The sequence below is a fragment of the Epinephelus fuscoguttatus genome, linkage group LG20 (genome assembly GCF_011397635.1).
Source record: "Epinephelus fuscoguttatus linkage group LG20, E.fuscoguttatus.final_Chr_v1".
NCBI classification, from domain to species: Eukaryota; Metazoa; Chordata; class Actinopteri; order Perciformes; family Serranidae; genus Epinephelus; species Epinephelus fuscoguttatus.
Window position 1 is genome coordinate 14767970 of NC_064771.1, and position 23619 is coordinate 14791588.

The window sequence follows — 23619 nt, forward strand, 5'->3', positions numbered from 1 at the left end:
ATGAATTAAAAAAACATTTTTTACCATTTACTTCAGCTCCTTTTACACATGCACTGCAAACTGGTTCGGTTGGAATCAGTTGGATCAGACATTAAACAGACTTTAACCTGCCAGCTCTTTAGTACAAAATCTGTGTAATGTCTGATTGAACTCGTGTGAATAGAGCAGGTCACTGTCTGGAGAAATCACAGCGAGCGAGTGGGCGTGTCCATGACGTTTCTACCTTGACACCAATGACCAAATTACAAACCGGCTACATGACTGCAGTGTAATCTGCATCATTTCCTGCCTCCTGCACGTTCTACCCAAGCGCCATCCCTCATCCAAACCAAATGGTCCCAGACAATCCCGTTTCGTGTTACATGATCGAAAGAGAAACTCTGGACAACGCCCAGACCCGATTCTCTGCACAATGTCTGAATTTCATATGAGAAAATGGAAGAAGTATTGGAACTTCTCCAGTCAAACAAAACCTGCATTCAATTGTTTTTGTGTTGGGGGTTTTATCCTGGACCATCCCACCCGCTCTCTTCCAGGTCAACGGGCATCTCGACATCTGCCTGGTAAGCACACACTTACACAGCAGCAGCAGCAGCTAACATCCAACATTGAGCCTTTAAATGGTCCCACCAAACCAACACCGAAATGGCTCGACTCTGTCCTCAAACCCAATAATAACCATTAGGTAATGTTAGCTGTGTGATGCTAACAGTTAGCCTTGTCACTATGTGCGTGTTCGGGCAGACTCTCCCACTCAATTCACGTTACCTGCATCAGTATCGCTTTGAGGATACTAGTCTGGCATCACAATTTTTTCAACTGTACCAAGTCCTACTTCAGATTTTCAAAGAGCTACTCTCAAATCTATTCTAAATTAGAGGGACACAGGTGGTAACAGGAAAAAACACTTTCAGACAAAAACTTTTCTATTAGAGCGTGAACATGGAGCACTTGAGGCACAACAATGTCAAATGTGGCCCAAAACAATGGTAATAAAAATGTGACATTTCACAGAAGAAAACAGTTTCTTCTCTTGAGATAATAGTAACCATAACATGTTATCTTAATTAATCCATAAGCACTGAGAGCAATAAAATAAAATAAAATCTAAATGATTGCTGAGGCAAGGGATGAAAATGCAATTAACGAACACCCTGAAACCTGCAGGGGTTGTTACCAGGCATCTGCGGATGAAGACAAAGGCTTGATTAGCTAGTAAAATGCAGAAATAACCCAACCACAATACAGCTAACGACTGCATTTATTAAAGAAGCTGCTATCTGTTAATGAACCCCCCTATTCAATCCATCATTGGGGAGGACAGGGCATCGCTCAGTGGAGAACGAGCTGTGGCAGCATATATTCAAGCTCCTCCACTAGCACATTATTCAAACGGGCTCTGCACAATGTACATGCATGGCTGATGGACTCACACACGCATGCAGAAACACGCGCGCACCCCTAAATGAAGATACAAAGAAAATGCATGGAGCGCCAGTCTGTTCTTCAGTCTCATCTGTTCCTATTAATTCTAAGCGTCACCGACATCAATCACGGTGAGATCACAGCAAATTTCTGTAATGCCATTAGTTGTTGTGCTTCTGCGGGCTGTGTGTTGGTGCATGTGCGCACACACAATACCTCTGGGCAAGTAGCCGAGATCTCGTTCTGCAGGTGTCTTAATTATCTTAAATCCCATTTCCATACCCTTAAACAAACAACAAGAGTGTGTGTGTGTGTGTGTGTGTGTGTGTGTGTGTGTTTGTGTTGCAGTGCCACTGGGGTTCCTCTCCAACCACAAAGGGAGGGATGGTGGCAAGGGGGGCCCAGAATATGTATTATGCCCCCGTACACACCAGGTATGTGCAAATAATGCATGAATTTTATAGTGAAGTAGCCACAGGACATCTTTTACAATAGCCACCACTAGTTGTCTTGGTTAGTTATAAGTTATAAGTTGGTTTTAAAGTCAGTGGGGTATTTTAAGCACTTACTTTTTTGTCAGTAGATCAGTTTTACACACAGTTAGGTGAAGAGCTACAGGCTCTCCTTTCACTCTGGGCAAACGTCAACCCTCACATAATCAAGGTAAGCCACTGATATTAACAACTCAGCATCAATATTGTAATTTTATTTAATGGTTTTTTTATGTGTCTTAACTCTACTGCTTGGACAAGCCAACTAAAAGGCATTTAATCTGTGTTGATAATGCAATTACACTCATTTTAATCATTTTAAACTGCTGTACTTCTTTTTAAAACATGTTCTGAGAAATTCTTTGTCATTTTTCTTCTTTGTATTTTAATTAATCCTTTGTTAACAGGTTTTTCACTGCTAGAAAGATAGTCTGTCTCAAACTGGGCTGTCTATGCAGTTAAAATGAGTCGAATAATTGGTGCTACATGACCAGGGAAAACAGAGAAAATGTGCTGCGGCATTCGCTTTTGCTCATAAGGTAGAAAACCTAAGTACTACCTATGCACTGCCCCACACTGGATGAATAAACGCTCCCACTGGTGGGTGATGTAATGGTAGTTTGGCTGTTTTGATACAGGAAACAACACAGCAGCCGGCTGATGACAAAAGATCTTGAATTACAGTAAACTATATTGTGTTTCTGAAAACATTTTAGGCGAGAAATCGGCAACAGAGTAACAGAATCTTTGTTCATAATCAGCACTGCTTAGTTTTACCGTTTGATCTCAGTTTTTCAGCCTAGTACAACAAACAGTACAGTGCCCACTTTCTGTTCACAAACCCTCCTAAAACAGCCAAACAGTGCACTAAAATATGTGTCTAAAGACATTTTAGGTGAGAAAAGGGCAATACAGTGACAAAAACTTGATTTGATCTCGCAACTCTACATCAAGCTCTAATTTACATTACAAAAGATATGTGGTCAAGTGTGTCCCAGACCATCTTGGCAAGTGGTTTGAGTGATAGGATCAATTTATGGCTGTTTACACTTGTATTCAGCGCTGATCACTTTTGTGATCTGATTGCCCAAGACACATTTTACAGGGGTAATGCACATGCCTAAAGATGAGTGTAACAGGAACTAACAAAAATATGTATTTGTTAGTTCAACTTAACACTACAGTTTGATTCTAATCTCCACTGAGGAGATGATGCTCACACAGCATGTAGACATATTCTGACATTGTAGAAAATTCTGCTAAGCTGCATGCCATGTCGGAAACATAAAAAGAAGTACCAGAATGCAAAACAGACGCGCTGTGCTTCATAAATTTCATACACTTGTTTGTTTGCTTGTCTGCTTGAAATCTATTCCGTGAATAACCAGACACTTTTGAACAAAAGTGGTTTTCTCTAAGAACTGTTTGGATGAAACAAAAAAAAAACGATACAGGAGCAGCATGAGGTCAGTCTGTGCCATCGCAGATGATTCATTGCTGCTGTCCCACACTGTCTCTCTCCTACACACTCCTCTCTGTGTCTCGCTCAGAGTGAAATATTCTCAGAGACCCCTGTGAGGCAAGAACCTGAGCCTCCATCTAACTCCCAGGCATACTGAGAACGTGCACACACACAGACACACTTCCCTGTGATATTATGCTTCCGGCAAAATGCTAAAGGCAATTACTTAAATGTCAGACTGCCACACTCATTCTCTTGCTCACGACTCATACACCAATCAACACAAACATATTCACACACAGATACATCCACTCTCTTCCTTTCTGTCTGTCTGTCTGTCTGTCTCTCCGCCTCATATGCACAGCTAGCATCTGCTGTGCACCAGAGGAGGACAATTAAGGGAAAAACAACAATATGAGCATATTTCTGATGAGGGGTGGGGGTATTGCGGCGCTGCTATCTGAGAGACTTCACTCTGTTCTGCCAAAAAATTCAAATGCAGCATTTGGGTCTAAAAAGACACACCACAGTGACTGAGCTGAACTTATGCCCTGCCTTGATTTTGCCACCCCACCCCAACTCCCACCAGTCCATATGCCGCTGAGGCAACTCAAACTGAGCATGAGCAAAAAAGGGCAGGGTGGAGTGAGCAGCAGCATAAATACAAGTGTATGTCCTTGGATTTTGGAGTCTGGGTGCACTTGCCAGCTCCTTGTGTGTGCATCTGTGTGTATGTGTACAGTTGTGTGTTCTTTGCCGCACAGCCATTTGGCCATGTGCTATAGTGTGCCGGGGCAGGCCTTCCCCACTGACCCGTTTGTACTTAACAGCAGTGCTGTTGCTCTTCTGTGCCAGGTTGTGTGCCTATTACAGCTGTGCAAAATGTGTGAGTGTGTGTGCGAGAGCGAGAGCGAGAGCGAGAGCGAGAGAGAGAGTACGTGCGTGTGTATGTGTGCACGAGATCATGCATGCGGGAGAGTGAGCTTAATTAAAAAGCAGCCCGAATGATTGTAATGCTTGCAGCAGCAGGTCAGGTAGAGAGGACAGAAGCATTCATCTGTGAGCCTCTGAGGGTCTAGAACCAGACAAAATGACCTTCCTGACTCTATCAAAGAACTTCTGGTACAAAACACACCAACCATAAAAGTCACAGAGATCAGGTCCCACACTGAGGAAGCAAAGTAAGTAAGCTGATGAGATGCCTTTAAAAACATGATTTATAATGCATCATTAAGTCTAGGACTGGGCAATATGGCCAAAAATAAACTCTCTCTCTTTTTTTTTTGCAAGCTTATGGATGATCCAAGATTTTAATCAATTTTCCAGCACAATGCAGAAAGTCCAAAACATAATTCATATGTGTTTTTTTCTCCAATCAAGGCTAACATGTGCCACATAAATTAGCATATTAATTTTAAATATGTATTTTTTTTCTTTAGCAGGCTTTATAAGACCAAAAATAAGTAATAACTGCTGTGCTAAAACAAAAGAGAAACACAACAGCAAAACTGCAGAGGGACCCTTAATCCCTCCCCAGTGTAGTGTTTTACTGAAAGTAAACAATTTACCCATGTTCTGACAACTCTTCCAAATTAAGACATTTTACATATTAAAAAAAACATAATTGTGAACTAAACTAAATGTATCCATCATTTCTTTTACTTTTTTCCAGTGTTGTTAACAAGGCTGTGTATTATACCTCTGACCATCATTTTAATATCGAAGATAGTTGGCAAAATGGTGAAAGCTATTGGGAATTTTATGTAAGTACGTCGTACATACCTTAGCTTTAAGCTCATCGTTGAAGTGTGGGTCATTGAACTCAACGAAGCGGAAGAACAGGGCCCGTTTTTGGGCGATGGAGTAGTTCCTGGGAATCTCCTCCTCCATGTACTCCTTCAGGAAGGTCATGTTGCATAAGAAGCGACCTGTAAAGGCCCGCAGCAGCTGGAACAGCAGCTCGATCTCTGAGTAGTTACGTCTGTTGAGGAAAGAGGGGGTAAATTGGTTCAGTGTACAGATAGAGATGTTTCAACAACAGTGGTATTGTATATCAGAAGTTTCAAATAATCTTGGATGTGACTCAGGTAATTACACTTAAAAAAACTTAATCATTAGAAGGTTGACTGAATGAATACACTTCAAAATCACTGGCTGGACTGGTCGGGGGTTAATTGCAGCGTCTGAAATAAACATCTGCTAAGTGCCCAGTGCACCAAGAGTTTAAGCACTTTCTCTGTGCTCAGACAGAGAGGTGGGCTGAGAAGGTCATTCATGATTGGAATGCCATTAAGTTAGTTAAAGAAAGAAATTGCACTTACTTTAAAAATTTGCATCATTAACATGTAGTCCTTAAACAAGCTAATAACTCGAGTACAGTACTCAAAAGGTCACTTAAGTCATTAAGTCTGGCGCTACTCGTAGCATTGTTAATTTCAGAGTATCCATTGGCCCAAAGGCTCATCAGCAGTAGTTGATAAGAGAGGACTTTTTGTTTCTCATCACATCCTAACCCACATTGTCATATCAAACGTCAATTGTCAGACAATTTTGTCAAACATTTTGGCAATTTGAATAAGTGCACATACTTGCAGTAGCTAAGCAGGCAAAAAGCCAGCAGCTTGGGCTCCTTCCAGTTGGTGGCAGCCATGTTGTCTTTGCGATGTCTCTCCTGGAAGGCCTCGCTAACCCAGACTCGCCTCAGCTGGCTGACCAGGGAGTGCTGCCCTGCCAGCCAACCCTCATCATTCTTCACTATGATACTGATAATCTGAACAGAGGGGATGAAGAAAGGAAGAAGGTTGGAGGGCATACTGTATGACGGAAACACTGAGAGTTAGGTAGTATTTAGATTAGGATTCAGCACCACTGACTAACCTCAGTTTACTCTACATGTATACATCTACCCTGACAAAATGTGTCTGTAAGTGTGTGTACAGGATACGTAATGAAAACAGGTATACTTTAATAGCCTGAAACTGCAGGTCCAATCTGGCTGTGGTGGTGGAGGGTGATCCAGGTCGAACAGTTGCTGCAGTGCCAGCAGGAACCAGCAGGGGGACGAAGCGGTTGGGGTTAGAGGCCAGCACGTCTCTTAGTGGCTTGGCATCTTTGTGTTTCAGGAAACTCTGTATGTAACAACAAGACAAAACATTGTTTACTGCATTGGATCAACACCTATAACAACCAGGAGTGTAGCACAAAGTTCTGAGCAATCAGTCCCACTTTTCCCCCCACTATGACGCCCCTGGTAACGACGCATTTAAAGAAACATAATACAGAAAATTAAGAATTTTTAGCGAGAGCGATCCGTCTCAATTTGGTGTTAACCGGACCACTGAGCCTCAAAACACCCAATATATCCCCGATTATAGCCTATTACTGAGGTGGCAAAATGCAGTTTTAATGGCAAATGTGTCAATAAAAAGACTGAAGGGAGTGCTACTTAGAGCTGCCAGCGTCTGACCATGAACATGCGGCTCCACTGGGGGTCATTCAGCGTAGCCTCCATCATGAACAGCTCCACCGTCTGAGATGGGTGACGCGTCAGGAACTTGATCAAAGGCTCCCTGAACGGACTGCCAGCCTGGTTCAGGAGGGGTGAGTGAGGGAGAAGAGAAACAGACAGAAACGGGAAAGATTACAACGATTTCATGAAAGCAAATGCACTTTCTTGCGAAGATCTGCGCTGAATAACAGAGTATAATTGCCAATAACACCATACATCAGATAGAGATCAAAAAGGATTAGAGGGTTTATCGCAGGATCTAAGAAATTAATGAGATTATTGAGAGAGTTTTCAAAGTATTTATTGTAAAATTAACATGCATTGCCTACTTCTCCCGTAAATGTCTTAAAGGGGACTTCTTGTGCTTTCTTATTTTCTTTGATATACATTTAATAGTACAATGTTGGATATTCATTTTAAATGTGACCAAAGTTTCATATAATAATGAAAATGTATGTGAACATAATCCCTGTGAGCAAAAACTTTTTTCCAACCATTTTCTCTTTCAAGACTTCAGCTCATCTGCTCCAGGCAAGCTATTGCAGGTGTGTGCATTACATACACTGCTACATAAAGCTACATGCTAATGTCAGGGAAACATGTAAACTTGGTGGCTCATGTTGTAAATTTATTTCCAATTTCAGATCAAATTCCTGCTGGATGTTCAGTTGTACTTACAAGCTTTTGATGAGGATTTGTAATGGGACAAAGTGCAACTATACACAGTCATTCACCGGCTGCAAGTACGTCGCGACATTAAGCTACGAACTTCAAGACACTTTCCTCATCTTTTCCACTGTACCAATTAATTTAGACCAAACTCTTCTTTTCTTGCTTCATTCCTCTACACAACACAACTGCCCTCATAATAACAATGAAATCTAGAATGAATAACGTGAAGTCGGCATCCTACCTCTATGAGCATGGCCCTCTCCGTCTTCATAACCACCTCCAGCAGAGGTTTGACCAGAGTCTGAGGTGCGGCTGGGATCAGGTGGAAAAGGTTAATGATGGCTGAACATATCTTCATTTCCTGGAGAGAGTCAGAGAAAAGAGCAGGAGAAAAAAAAGGCAGTGAATGAATTTCTGGGAAGATGATGAAACTAGACACGGGCATCATTTCTGACAGACAGTCCTGATGGACAGCCACTGTGGAAAGACGAGGATGAATCTTAGTCAAACCACTGAAAATGCAATCTGTGCTCAGTTAATATCCCACAGGAAAGGTGCAGGGCACCATACTTGCATGAAATCTTGGATTACAATCAAATAAAGGACATTATGCATGATCGTTTTCATAAACCTTGTATTATCAATATCTTAGAGGTGCAAAAGTCAGAGTGAAAGAGGGGTGACTGGACATTTCTAAAACAGTCAAAATGCGAGGTTAGAGCAAGGCTGAGATGACAGTAACATTTCTGAAGACGACCACAGACACGGACACAGAAATACGGGGCAACTCCACCAGCACCACTACCACGACATTGGTTCAATATAACAGCACAACATTGGTTCAACTAAGTTGAAATCACTGACAGAGAGTCACCAACAGAGGGCGCAACACCAGGTCACATCTCACCTCAACGCCCTCCAACGCAGGCTGTACCGGAACGGGAGACAATGATCAGAGTCAGCAGAGCAGTATGTGTGCATTTTTGTGTGGGTGCGTGTTGTCTGTCTTTGTTCCATATGGAAGGTGAGCAGATAAGACAGGGTGATAATGAAATGAATGGGCAGACAGCAGCAACCTTTACGAGTGACGTCAGGAACAACTTTCCTCAGCTTTTGGTGAATAACAGGCAGGGGCTGTGCTGGAACATCAGTCGAGCAACGCAGAATCAATGATATTTAGAGGAAAAACACAACTTGTGACAGATATCAGGTCAGGAATAGAGAAAGTGACGCTATGAGCTGTTTCCTCTTACACCCCAGAACTCTGCTCCATACACACTTCCCTGTCAAAACCAGCTTTCATGTCTCCAGACCATCCTCCTCAGACCTGCTCCATCCCCCTTTCTCCAGTTTTTGTCTTTATCAACTTTGGCTAATTGACCCCTTGACCCTGGCTTTATTGTCGCTGCCAGCCTTGCTGTCAACACGCACAAAGACCAGTGGTTGGAGGGAGGGAAAGACAAAGGGCCAATTTGCATCTAATTAAACACACCATTTTGAGATGGGGCAGGATGAACTCACATAAAAAGAAGGGAGGAAAAAAATGGGCTCTATGAGGGAGAGGCAGCAGTTTTTTTCCCCTCTCTCTGTCTCTCACCTTTTCTCTGCCTTTACAAGGTTATCTGTCGGGGAGATAATGAGGAGACGCAGCGCTGGGCCCACCACCGCCTGCCTGGCGCCTAATTAATCATTGATTGTAATACGGCCACTCACAACTCATCTGGGAGGAGGCCACACTGAGGAGGTGTTGACTACATGTGACTATGGCTTTGTGTGTATAAGGGGCAATTTCTCTGCCCCCTTCTGTGTGTGCTGTTTGGTTTAGGCAGGACGGATCGACAGAACAAAAACGGTGGCAGGAGACAGCTGTATTGACCTGCTCCAACAGGCGGTGACTGCTTTTATATTACATTTTAACAAAATTCGAATACATGTTATGACTGTTCAAAGTTTTACATTTGTATTCAATTCCTCACCACTGTATGGAGCGTGTATGGAACTGCCTAAATGACGTATACTTACACTGCCATCACTGCGCTGGCCTCCCTTGTGTGTTATTACAACCACCTCCATCCACTTCCTCAGGTGTTGCTGAGAGACAGAAAGAAATAAGGCTGAGACAGTGTCATGTCTGTCTATATATAGCAATACAGAATATTTACTCAAAAGATTCAAGTAATAAATGACAAATCTTGCCTTAATTAACAAAATCTCTGCATCAGAGCTTTATTTCATAATGAACAAGTGTGCAGACAATAATCATTGCTGCACCAGGCCTAATCAATTTTATTTTTTTATTAAACATGTTTTAGAATAAGAAACTAGTAATGAAAAAGAAAAGTTGTATAGGTAATATGCAATCAGATATTAAGATTCTAGAAAACAGTCTACAGATTAAAGCCTGACACCAACACTGCCACAGTCAAAAGGTTTGGTTTTAAGATGGATGCCATTATAAAATGTATTCTGTGCTGTCATGTGTTTTGAATAATAGATGTGAGGAGAGGCGCACAGAGGTCAAAGTTTCTCACCATCATCTGATCACAGAACTTGTCATTGAAGGAGTTGGGGAAAAGACGTGTCACAGAGGTCAGGCGGTTCACTACGTTGAGCGTCAGGCTGCGGTAGTCACCCAGCATCATCAGCAGGGGCCGCATGTGCGTGTGGATCTGGTCCACCTCAATGGTTGCACCTTCCAGGAACTAAAATAGAGAACAAGGAAATGTCATTTGTAATTTCAAAAAGTTCAAATACATTTTACAACTCTTAAAATTAGCACTGTGAAAGAAACAAGAAAGTGTTGTTGAAAAATAATATGCCCCACAGATTTTTTGACATTAATATCATGACTCAAAATACAGGCTTGTTTGGCTCTGTCGTTATCAAACATTGTACCATCAGTGCCCTTCCACAAATCATTTTTTCTCCACATTAGACGTGGCCTTGTCAGGTTTTCTAGTCCCGTGAACTGCTCGCTACCTCTTGTGTCTCCATTAAGAAACTAAGGCCACTCAAATGAGGGCATGACCAGCCATAAACAAGCATACATGCCAACACCAAACACTGATGACGCGCACACACACACACACACACACACACACACACACACACACACACACACCCTCACACAGACAGGAGGGAATGATGCATGGCAGCCACATTCATTTTCCTCTCAGTGCTGAGAACAAACACTCCATCCTGTATCGATCGGTCCATGGCAACGCTCATTAGTGCGAGCAGGGCAGAGATGAAAGAATGGAGAGAGCAGAGAATAGCTAGGCAAAAAAAAAAAAAAAAAACAACTCACAGGATAGTGAAAAGGAGTGATGGTGGTAAAAAGAGAAAATGAAGGACACAGAAATGGAAGGGGGGAAAAGGGACAGAGAGCGCGAGGTAGATGGATAGAGGCTAAGATGGTATGGATACTTGATGAATAGAAGCAGGGCTGGTTCATGGAGAGTGTGATAAAGCAGAGGGAGGTCCATATGAAGATAACTGGGTGGAGAAATGGTATGAGGGGAGGATTAACAAAGGACCTCTAAGATTGCAAATGACATGAGTGATACAGATAAAAGACTAAAGGAAGAGGACCAAGAAAAACAAGGTAATAAAAAAACTATACATAAAAAAAACACAAGCAAAACATAAAATAACATAAGAGTAAATGATACAAACAGATAACATAGAAGGGGAAAGCATAAGGGCGCCATAGTAGACTGCCATTTCCAAGGTGTAGAAAATGTGATTTAAAAAGAAAAGATTTAAAGGGTGCCACCAAATTCACCAGTGTGATCTTGGGTAGATTGCTTCAGAGCTTAAAGGCACGGTCTTTAATCCAGATTTAGAAAGGTCATGTCTGTGGGTCTCAGGCTGTGGTTTTTGATCAAAGGGAGTTGCATTTGAAGTGAGTGATGTAACCCAGGTCTGAGCCTTCTAAGTAATCAATAAAGTCTTGAAATTAATTGCAACTCAATTAAAACAAACCAGGAGCCAATGTAAAGATGCTAAGATGGGAGTGAAACAAAGATGGTGTTGTTAGACGACAAGCATCTTACAGCAGGTTCTGGAGACTGTGCGTTATAAAACGAAAGTGCAATCCTATTCCTGTTTTGGATGCGCAATGGTTGACGCACTTCCTCTGCCTTCATTTTTTCCGGGAGATTGTACCCAGTGGTGGACACAACTGTAAAGTGAAAGCAAGGCTTATAGGGAACCAATCTAAACGCTGATGGTGTCATCATTCTATAGCCATTATACTGTGCAATCAACCAATACTCTATAATGTTAGGTTAAAGCAAATAAAACTTCCACTTTAAAACCTATTCCACATCAAAACAGACTGGTTATACCTGATAAAGATGATGGAACTGAGGAGCAATAACAATTCCAAGCATAACATTTCTTCTAAGGCATGATGTAATGTGTTATCACTCAGATCTTAACCTATTACAAAGTAACAAAGGGAAAAGGACAAGCGATGTTGCACTGACCTTCCTCATACATGCCTCGCCCGCCTCCTGCAGCTCGTTGTTGGTGGAGTTGAGGGCTTTAAACAGGGCAGCGATGATCTTCTCTCTGGACTGTGGCAGGTAATTACAAGCAGCCAGGGCATCTAGACAATAAAAAAAAAACATCAGTAACAGTCACGACAAAGTAACAAAATAAAGTGAGCAGTAATTTTCAAAACAGTCTCTGCTGACATGCCAGTAGTTGCATGAATTATGAATAGTTTGCAAACTTAAGGTATTTCGCTTCGACCAGAATGACTTGCAACGAACACAAAAGACAAGTAAGTGTCAACTGCAAGATTCCAACAACACAAGAGACCAATATCAACTTCAGCGGGGCCTACTCACTGAGAGCAGCGATGCGGAGGGGAACCAGAGAGGGAAGGCTCTTGTAACATGGCAGCTTCATCAGAGCAGCATCCTCTGCCTCACACAGGTTCAACAGCTAGAAAGAGAGGAGAGGAAAAAAGACAAAGGTCAGAGGTAAAAAATCTGAGGGCTAAAGGTAGCGATTTAAGATGTTTAAATCTGATAGAGTCCAAGCCATAAAAACAAGAACAACAGAATGAATATTTGGTAAAAATAAATAAATAATTAAATAAGAAAATTGATCTGAAAATTGTGTGTGACTTCTGCATTCTGCATACCTCTGTGTAGAAGACCTTGTGCTCCATGACATTGAGGTCCATTGTGAAGAGGCGGGGCTGCAGGGTGGTGCAGAAGGTGTTGCCCTCCATCAGACCAATCTGGGCATTAGCAGGCTGGTGGCGCAGCAGGTGTTTCTTGGGGGGAACCATATCTTGCAGCACCTGAAGGGAAGGAAACAATCAGTCAGCAACAATTAATTAAAGGAGACTGAAAGAAATTCTGTATTTTACTCTGAACTATATTTTGAAAATTTAAAGATTCTCGGCGTTTCAGTCCAGAGTGATCACACACTCTCAGTAATTGTAACCTTTTTTGAGTTTCCGCTGATGCATTTTACATAAAGGTCTTGCACAGCATTAAATCCTCATGTACAGTAAGAGAAAACTTTTCAGTCCTTGGTCTCACCTCTTTGTGTGGCTCCATGATGACGGTAACACTCTTGCCAGTGACCTGAGCCAGCACCTGCAGGGAGTGCATGGCCTGCTTTCTGACGGTTGAGTTGGGGGAGGTGACCTCTCGCACCAGGTCATGCGTGACCATATGGAAAGACTTGTCCTGGGCAGCCAGCAGCTCCTCAGTCTTTTCTTCATCTTTCAGTGGAGTGGCACAGCGCACAAGCAGCTGCTCCAGGGTGGTCTTAGCCATGGCTACTGCTCCATTTGACACCTTGTTGTGAAAATCAATAAGTTAATACGTTCAATGCCACTGCAGTAAGTGGTGCTACAAGAGAGGAAACTTACAAGCCTTTGTAAAACATCATGAGAAAACAAATGTCGACAACAAATGAAAGCAGGGCAAACCTTTGCGCCCAATACCTCAATAATAAACAGACTTTTACTTAAATGACTCTCACCTCTCCTGTGAGGTCCATCATGACAAAGAGCAGGGCTTTGAGAAAGGTGAGCTGGTTCTGTAGCACCCAGATCAGAGGCAGTCTCTCCATTAGGAACTTGATGGACACCACACCGCCGAGCTTGGCATACCAGGCCTGCTCATAGCAGCAGGCACACAGACGCTCCACAATGTAGGAGAACAAGGGCAGCTGGCATGCCTGAAGATGTAGACAAGAGGCTGAGATAATTAACTGTCTCCCATTTTAAAACGACCACATGTGAAAACACCAATAAAACACATAGAATAATAATCACAAATAGCAAGATGTTCATTCCAATCATCAATATGGAAATGCAATAATCTTTTTGTCAGAACAACTGTATTCGAAGGTACGATCGAACACAGGATTGAGAGAAAGATCAACTCCTAAGTTATAATGCCAGCACAGTTCACAACAGTTACAAAACAAGTGGCACATTTAGCATTAGTGCCAATCTCTTTATTACATACACGAATAACTGAACCCTTCAACACCCTCTTCACAGTGACTTACCCTCTCCTTGGAGCCAAGAATGATGCTGGCAACATCAAAGATGACGGCCAGGGCCACTTCTCCAATCTTACACAGCTCCTTCTCCTCATAGGCCATGCATATAGCAATGGCATCAATCAGAACCAACGGATCCATGCCCTTTGAGCCATTCTCCTCACTGTGGAACATGGCTGTGCTTGGCTGGCTGCCCAGCTGGTAGCTTGGCAGCAGGAACGGACCTGGGATGGCAGAGGTGGGCAAGTGGAAAGAAATTATGTTTAATATAAAACATATATCATCTTACTAAAGATTAAAAGATATGAGAGCTATACCTATGCGTTACAGTAAAAGTAAAAGTTAAATTTCTATTATTCTCTTAGTTTGTTTCAAATACAAATTGAAAATCTTAATTTTAATAAAACCAGTGAAAGGACAAATTGGAAAGTGACTGATATTCTTGTGCAGCTGGGAATCGATGCCGATGCCAGGGCAAAACAGAAAGCTAATATTAGACGTAGGGAGTAGAAAGAGCTCCAGTCCCTCACCACACTGCTGAGCCACAGCGACCATGGTGTAATGGCGAATCAGGCTGGCTACGAAGGGCAGCGCGCTGGGCCTCAGGTCCTTTATCACAGCAGACATGAATGCCCCAGTCAGGGCCTGTTCAAAAGTTCTGCGGGCAGGCGTGTCTTGTGCTTTGTAGCGGTGAGAAATGATGACATTGGGGATCCACTTCTCAGCGAAGCTAATGGGGGAGAAAACCACACAATGAATTAGAGGATTACATATTAACAAGGACAATATAATAATATGTGGCTGTACCACTGAAACTTTATTTAAGCCAAAAAAAAAAGCATTCAAAGGTTTGTGTTCAGCCCATTTTGCTAATATTCCAAATGGGATCCATGTGCACTGCCTGTTTGCAGTCACCAAACCTGCAACTCTGATTCTCTTCGTCTATAAATTTCCTCTCTCCTGTTACCTCCTGCTGCCTTTCTATTCCTCTGCCTTCTTCTTTGTCCCCTGTTGGTATTTTTGTTATTTACTGCAGCTGAAGGCAACTGGGCCTTGGTGTGATTGAGCAGCTGTTTTCTCCATGCTTGAGCTTGTGTTTTATAATGCCACACGCCAGGGGCAGACCTGATGGATCGCTTCATTTCATTATTGCCATTTAAAAGACTGCTCTTTTGAGGGAGGAGAGAGAAGAAGCGGAGTGGCGGGAGGGTGGGGGTGAGAGGAGAGGATAGAGGCTAGCAAGGAACGTGGCGGCTGGAGAAAGTAGGGGGCGGCATGGTTGACAGAATGTCAGATAGATTGCCCTTCACTCATCGAGGGGCCTGCCACTCAAACACTTCTGCCTTCTCTCAAGTTGGCATTTCATGATTTGCTCTGTTTAGGATTTTTTTTCTTTTAAAACTGAAAGGGTATATTTACAGTGCCCAAATACTGAGGCAAAGAGCAATGTGTATAAACAAGATGAAAGGAGGCAGAGAGAGAGAAATGAAGGAGAGGACACTGCAAATCGAGACAGCTTACAAGAGGAGGGGGCTTGCACAGGTCCCCTGATCATAAATGACACACTTCATTATCCCCGCAGAAATGTGCACACAGACGTATTCATGTGCATGAGTGTGTTAGTGCATAATGACAGGAGAGTGTAAGGGGCATGGTGTAGCGTAAACAGACAGGGAAAAAGTCAATTAGCCCCTGCCCGAGGATCAATGATGGTAATGTGACTAACCCCCCTTCCTGTTTGTCTGTTCATGTATGTGTCCCCACCTCACGGTGTAGCCTGCCAGAGGATGGGTGGGGGGCCTGCGAGTGTGTAATTAGCAACTCCCGCTCTTGAGATGGAATTGATGAGGCAGTGTGTGTGGTGGGGAAAGTGGTGAAGACATGACGAGCAACGCTGAAAGCAGGGCATGTCAGCAGGTGGCGAGATAGGGTTGGATGTGATGGGGAGATGAGATGATAAACAGAGCTGGTGCTGTGGGTGGGGTTGGAAGAGGGCAGAAAGGAACGGTGGGGTAAGCCATGGGCAGAGGTGGAGGTCAAGGCCAAGATGGGTCAAGTTAAGGTTAAAGAGGTGGATGATTAATCAGAGACATGGCTTTGTGTGGACTCAAACGTCAAATGCATAAGATGTTCATATCACCTCTAGAATGTTTTGAGGTAAATGCACTGTCAAAGGCGTTCCTTAATAAACACATGACAAGTATTTTTGGTCAAAAATAGTCTAACACATCTTTAATCCAGTATTAAATACTGAATTAAAACTGAGATAGTAATATTAATTCGACTAAGTACCACAATCACCACAATAACTAGGCATATGAAAGCCTGTCACAATGACTACTTTAGTTGGAAAATATGCTGCCACAGAAATAAATGTAATAAACAATATTACTGTCATTTTAAAACCATTTTATGCCACTGATAAAATGATAATAGCATAATGAAGCAAATACACCATTTGAAAGAGCAATGAATGTTTCATTCTTAGGAATATTTAAACATTGTAACTGTAATATGGGAAGATTTTTTAACATATTTCTAATAAAGTTACTAATACCTGTTAATATGTAGAATGAAAGTATGTGTAAAATCATAGTATATTTATAGGGGTAGGCCAAAATAACTTAGTTTGAGACTTAATACAAAGTTTGGCCATCAAGAACAAAACCAAGTGACGCCTCTTGTGACTAATAAACAATCTTAAGGAAGCTTCAGGTACACTGCAGATACCTCCGTAATCTCTGCTGCCAGGGATGAACGGCCTGGGATACAGACAGTTCGGTGGTGGATTTACAGAGTGAAGGATGAAGTTACTGGGAGGTAAAACTTGTTTCCAAAAAGCACCAAGCTTGTTTAGATGTTCCTTTGCAAACTTCTGATGCCAACTTTTGTGGTGAGGACACAGGACAGGTTTTCTCCTGAAGTCTTATTTAAAGATCATATTTGATTTGCCTTTCTAACAATCCTACGAGCAGCTCTCTCAGAAAGTTTTCTTGGTCATCCAGACCTCAACTTGACCTCCACAGTTCCTGTTAACTTCCATTTCTTAATTACATTATGCACTGAGGAAACAGCTACCTGAAAACACTTTGCTATCTTCTTATAGTCTTCCCCTGCTTTGTGGGCATCAATGGGAGACACCCATCTGTTTATTCTGGCATCATGCTGGTTAAAATGCTGGAGGCATTCTTATGTAAACAAACATGCATGTAAACATAACAGACAATATCGAGGTCAGCACACTGGTCAAAGTCATGTCCATATATCGATAACGGTAAGTCAACAACGTAATTATCCTGACAGGCCAAAGCATATGCCACGTTAAAAAAAACCAAAGCCAGACTGTTTACTTACTTCGGATGAGACAGAAGCTGGTAGAGAGCGTGCTTGTTGTCATCCAGACTGGTCATGGCCACCAGGAAACACTTAATGACCTCCCAGGCCTGTCGTCTGTAGTAGGGCTCTGTGTTGGCACTCTTGAGACAGTCCAGAGCCGTCTCTATTGCCTTGAAAAGAGTACGTCAAACAAATCTTACTTCAAAGTCTTCGATAAAACAACTTACTATATTGTAAAATACCAAAATTCCATGTTACCAATATGGAAATTCAAATGCATTATAAGGCTCTATATGTGATTAATTTGTAGGAGGTAACACAACGCGCCATCTGGCCAAGCAAAGGTCATTATGATTTCTACATTATGGGCTGACAAGCCACAGCAGCCAGGCACTTAAAAAAGATGAAAATGAACTAATTAATGCCACTCAGAACAGAGGGGAGAAGATGAGGAGGATGCAAGAATAGTAGGAGGGTGAGAGGAGAGATGAGGGCACAGCAGAACTGAATTGTGAACCTGTCAGTGTATTAGGATACCAGGATATTTCTGTCAGGACTGAAACTCTGACCAGTACTCTATTACTAGCGCTTAGATGTGAAATTGAAGGAGAAAGTAAGAATGCAAACTTCTGTGAAAACACAGCTTACTGTAAGATATTTCAGAGGTCAGTTAAAAAGATTCAAGAGGCAAAAGACGCTGAAGAAATTCAGATATATGCTGCTCAAATCCCATAAGAGTGTCTTACTCATACTATCTTGAAGAGATTCAAGTTATTCAAATCACTGTTATTTAATCTCTCTGTTTACCTTACAGCACTTTACACCGTCTCTCCCTCAATATGCCAACTGTCCATATGGCTGTATCATGAGCCTGCTAAAGATTCATGCCTTCAGCCCTGTGCATGTGGGTGTGCGGCATGTGAGAGTGAGTGAGTCTGTGTGTGCTGCCTGCACCCATGATGATGGCAAACACACAGATGGATAGCCAGAAAGAAGGAGCAGCCATTAGTGAGAGTAAATAATGCCGTCATGGCAGCCCACACTAGATTGATGATTACTGACTGGGGATGAGGAGGAGAAACAGGAGATGAATTTAATTACCTGGAGGACACACACATCTCCCCACTCACTCGCTCTCCTTCTCACACACAAACCCTTGACAAAGATGTATTGCTCTCAGTGGAGCACAATAATGAGGAGTATCAAGCTCTTTTACATTTAATTCTCTCTTTCTAAAACTGAAATACAAAGGTAGCAAGGGGGAGAAAGGAAATGCAACAACGTGAAATCAAACACAAACTTTCCTCCTCAGAGTTCTGCAAACAACTTAAAGTGGAGAACATCAACAAGCATTCACTACCAGTCACTGTGTAGTCTTACCTTCTCCATGGGCAGCTGTATGGACGCTTTGCAGTCAGTGAATTCGGCCTTGATGCTCGGACCCTGGACCTCGGTCACCACATAATGCAGCCTCTGAGACTCCTTCAGCATCTTCCTGTTGCTGCCACCAAACTTTCCCAACACACGGTAGGCAACGTGAGAGATGCTCTCAGCCGGGTTACGGAGGGTGCGCCACAAGGCCTGCAGCACAGGAAGAGGAGAGAAATTATAAGCTTTACTGTTAATAGAAGGAAAGAAGCAGGGAATTAAACCGTTTCTCTTAAAAGAGCGGATCACTGTCAAAACTGTGATAGGAGATTATAATCATTACTGCTACACTACACTAAACACCCACTGTTGACCACTAGAGGGCAGATATGTTAAGTGATATTAAGCGAATGGGTGGGTATGAATCAGTTATTTTTTGGATGTTAAACTATCCAGCCATGCAGCTCTACAAAAATTGTATCTGGCATGACGATGAGATAACCACCCACCTGCATGAGCTCTGCCCTGACAGGCTGAATGTGGTCGTAGAGGAAGTCGGGCTGTAGGTTGTCCACACACAGCTCCAGGGTGCGAAGGCCCTGGCTGACCAGAGTCTGAGAGCCATTGAGGGCAGACACCAGTGGATCCATTAACATGGGTAAGTAGGGCAGTAAGGAGCTCAGACGCACTGGCACTGTCAAACACAACTCCACAAATAGATCCTTCATGTGCTGCTTGTGGAGGCCACTCTGCAGCATGTTCAGACCTAACAACATGAAAACAGAATACTGGATATTAGGCAAAAAGATGCTATCAGAGGAGGGGTGAACCTTTTTCCGTCTTTTCAATACAACTTATAAAATTCAGAGCAATGCTGTGTGAGGCTTTACCTTGCAGCAGGTTTGGTAGAAGGGGTAGGAACTCCTGGTAGAGCAGGTCATGGCTGCCTCCACCAATGGAGCGAAAGAGAGCCCGGAGAAGCAGGAAGTAGTTATAGGGTTCCTTAGCTGATTGGGCCAGCTCCATGGAGCTGTTCACTATCTTGTGGAGGTGTGGCTGAGGAGACAGGGACAATCATATTAGTAAAGAAAGCCAAACATAAAAAATAGTCTAACAAGTAACACACAATAACCTCCTCTTACCTTCAGCATCTGCTCATTCTCAGCAGCAAACAGTGACACCGAGCCAAACACTAGTTTGAAGAGCTTGAGGTAAAGATTTGAGAGCTCAACATTGGAGCCCATCTCTGGTAGTCTCTCAAGAAGATACTCCACTAGGATGGTGGCAAATAGAGCAGACGTTGACAGGTTGGCCAGGAAAGAATTTGCCACAATCTGGTAAAAACAGAAAACAAGAATTATAATTTGAGCACAAGTAAATTAAGACTGAAGACCGTATTATCTGAACTGATTTGTACTGACTAAAGTAACTGTAAGAAAAAACATCACCTGTGATCCAAAACCAATTTATACATGCGACACTTATTTATATGTGAGATGGCATGTACCTGCAGCGCATAGTTTTTAGAGATCCTCTCCACCATGTATGGCACAGTTGTCTGAAAAATCTCCTTGAACGTGAGCGGGTTCATCATGGTGAAGACCCCAGCAAAGTGCTCCAGAACTTCTTTCTCCTCCTTCATGCGCACAGTCTGACAGTTGGCCACTCTAATGTAGGTCTGCTGGTTATTGGCAACCTGGACCTGGGCAGGAGAAAGATAAGGTGTTGCACTGGGCTGTTGTCAGATTTAAATCATTCTATTTATCAGAGCTATGTCTTATATTACTGACGTATGATTATTTGTTAAGGATTTTTACATGGGCAAACTGCTCTAGTCAAAAGCTTCGGCTGTACCTGGTAGATGTCCAAGGCCTGCATGGCGTATTTTACCAGCTTAATGTAGATTTGTGTTTCCTTTGGCTGAAGCTGCTTGTTAGGAATAAACTGAGCCTCTGGAAAAGTAAACAAGAATAAACAACAAACTTAAAGAGTGCATGTAAGTTTTATCCAACAATTATTGATAGCTTTGTATTCATATGCTATGCCTAATGCCATCATGGATGTTGAGCATGGATCTGTGTCATCTCACCTCCTGGGGCCTTGCACGAGGTGATGCCCCACGTAATTGTCTTCACTCCACACACCAGTGTCTTGACTAAGCTGCGGCAGTCCGACACCTGAAAAGTCTGCTTGTCCTCCTTCTCACCAGCTCGGTCAAAGGACGCTGTTGGGGGTTGAGGCGTCGCGGCAACGGGTGTGGGAGGAGCGGGAGGTGGAATGGCAGGGGTGGTGGATGGAGTGGGTGTGGCAGGTACCCCTGGTAACACCCCTGGGTCGACAACACCCATCTCTGACTGGGGCTTGCACTTTTTAAAGATGGAGACGAGCTGGTAGCGCGCAATGGTGTGAAACTTCAGCACAAACACCTGATTTACAGGAGAGACAGAAGAGGGAAAACATGACTCAACATTTTTTTTTATCAAAGTGTATGTGATATACATCAGTGCCTTTTCTGCTGATCCACACTCTGTGCTGCCTACCTCCAGCATCCTCATCAGGATGTCCCGTCCATTGCCATTCTCTTGCTCAGACTTTGAGCGGATACAGTCGACCAGGTTGAGCAGCAGCTTGCACGACATAGTCTGGATGTTACTGGGAAGTGACTCGTCATCAATGTTCTTGGCGAAGAGCTGCACTGCTAGGGATAAATCTGTCAGGGGCAAGTTCTGACGAACATGGTGCACCAGGTCGGCTAGAGTGCTGTAGGCCAAGGGTCTGGAAAGAAATGGAAACACATCACTGTAACATTTGGAGCTGAATTATAATCACATTTTATGACTTCATAGTAGTGAAAACTGAAAAGACCATGCTCCAGTGAACTGACATTTTCTAAAAGGCAGAAAAAGTAGTAATCGGGGAAGCAGTAGTCAGGAAAAGTTTGACAGATATGGAAAGCAGCTTTGGGATGCATCTGAAACTGCAAGGGAGATGTGGACGAGAAAGGGAGAGAGAAAGTGAGCTAATGAGTGACACTGATAGTCCTGCCAGGTCTCCGCCAACTGCCTTGTTTCCTATGTAGTACTAATGCGAAATGACAGCTATTTTGTTGATGAGGTGAGCTAGTTTGGCATCTGAAGGGGGTCAACAAGGGTTTGAAATCGACCTAAAGAGGGGATGTGCAAGCAGCCTGCCCTCTGGAGATGCGGGTGTACATGACAACTTGACAGCGCGGTCTGTGCTGCAGTGGTGAGAGTTCGCTTCCCTGAGAATCTCAGCGGCGCTGAGAACTGCCTGATTAATATGCTAGGACACTTAGCATGCACCTGGCTGAGCAATCAACCACGAGAGAGAGCGCGTACCAACACCAAGGAGATCAAATGATCGTGAACACACACAAAACTCACCTGAGTGTCTCCCGGGCCGTGTAACCAGAACCAATTAGGATGGATTCATCGAAAAGTTTGTCCATGCAAGGTATAAACTCTGAAACAGAATAAGATACATTTTTATGAAATTATTCAAAGATTGTAGGTGCGCCCCAGAAAAAGAAGTTGGTAAATAAATAAATCCTACATGTCAGAGTCCTCTATGGGTATGATTTTCAAGACTTGTTCCCGAACCAGAACTGAGGCGTGCATTAACGCACTCACCGTGCCACGTGCCAATTAGTTCCACAACCCGACCCAAGCTGTCCACACAAGATCCGCAGCCTGACCCAAAACCACACATCCTTTAATAACCATGCGCTGTTCAAATAATTCAGGTAGACAGCATGTTTTAAGTGATCATTTTGGGACATTTCATTAATGTGAAACTAAGATAACACATTTTGTGCTTATTTTCATAATATTGAGCCGTACATCTTCACAGTTAACGTGCCCATTAGTAACGCACCTGACTGAAGCGGCTCTCATATTCCAGCTGGCACCGAAGACAGAGCCAACAAAAAAAGTCAGCAGAGGATTAAAATGTTAAAACACTGAATTTAATTAGAATTATTCACAGTTTATTTTAATATATTTATCATCCAACACCCATGAACCAACCTGCATGTTTCTTTTTTTCACCCAGAGCCAACACCGCAGATAAAATTAAGACAAAATACCACCCCCGGCCACCTTTTTTATGGGTTGCCTGCTGGGTACCAGTGTGTATCCAATTTGACACAGGACTCTGACATGTGTTGCAAGACACGGTGCATAATAATACATTTTTCCAAGACAAGAAAATAATTAACATACATAAAATAAAACACATTTGTTTTAATATATGCAGTGATAACTGTATCAGTGCTCCATCCCCTGCTTTGGCAGCCAGAGGACAACTCTCACTAAAACACCTAATTATGTTTAGAAAGTTTCCTCAATCCTCTGCAACTCTATGACACCAAATCTCTGGCAAAAAAAAAAAAAAAAAGCCGAATCACAATCACAATGGTTTGAGCCACAGAAGCAGAAGTAACTCACAATATCATGTAGAAAATCAAGCAAAATGTGTATCGCTGTCTCAAGCTTTCTGATGGGTGGTTAAGCGTTTATTCCATTCATTCAGTCTCACTTTTCACTGCTCAGTCACCAAATCCAAATGAGGGTCTAAAGCCACGGTTTGACAGCTAATAAAAATGTTATTTCAGAAGTGTGAAATGTGAAAAATGAAGTGTGACTTGGCAAGAACGTAGGCCGCTAATGTTTTGACCAGGAAGAACACATTAAACTACAATTAGCCCTGAAGTTTCTTCAACTCTCACTGAGGAGAAAAAACTGTTAAAAAATGATGTGCACTGTGAAAAGAAACATGAACCAGTATTAAAAATAATTCAC

General features: G+C 42.7%; 1 protein-coding gene across 1 annotated transcript in view; it reads right to left on the minus strand.

Moving 5' to 3' along the window:
* The window catches only part of LOC125880294 (transformation/transcription domain-associated protein), a 97994-nt gene that overhangs the window by 66555 nt on the left and 7820 nt on the right, over positions 1-23619 (minus strand). Inside the window, exons 13-36 of the mRNA XM_049562597.1 lie at positions 22204-22282; positions 21340-21574; positions 20889-21225; positions 20654-20751; positions 20307-20501; positions 19942-20133; positions 19690-19855; positions 19309-19565; positions 18812-19012; positions 17450-17601; positions 14626-14825; positions 14102-14319; positions 13568-13765; positions 13120-13380; positions 12714-12875; positions 12415-12511; positions 12049-12170; positions 10090-10260; positions 9581-9649; positions 7800-7919; positions 6845-6964; positions 6342-6506; positions 5967-6148; positions 5161-5359 (exon numbers count right to left, since the gene is read on the minus strand). Coding sequence (XP_049418554.1) covers positions 5161-5359; positions 5967-6148; positions 6342-6506; positions 6845-6964; positions 7800-7919; positions 9581-9649; positions 10090-10260; positions 12049-12170; positions 12415-12511; positions 12714-12875; positions 13120-13380; positions 13568-13765; positions 14102-14319; positions 14626-14825; positions 17450-17601; positions 18812-19012; positions 19309-19565; positions 19690-19855; positions 19942-20133; positions 20307-20501; positions 20654-20751; positions 20889-21225; positions 21340-21574; positions 22204-22282 — 4196 coding nt within the window. The remainder of the gene's footprint in view (positions 1-5160; positions 5360-5966; positions 6149-6341; positions 6507-6844; positions 6965-7799; positions 7920-9580; positions 9650-10089; positions 10261-12048; positions 12171-12414; positions 12512-12713; positions 12876-13119; positions 13381-13567; positions 13766-14101; positions 14320-14625; positions 14826-17449; positions 17602-18811; positions 19013-19308; positions 19566-19689; positions 19856-19941; positions 20134-20306; positions 20502-20653; positions 20752-20888; positions 21226-21339; positions 21575-22203; positions 22283-23619) is intronic.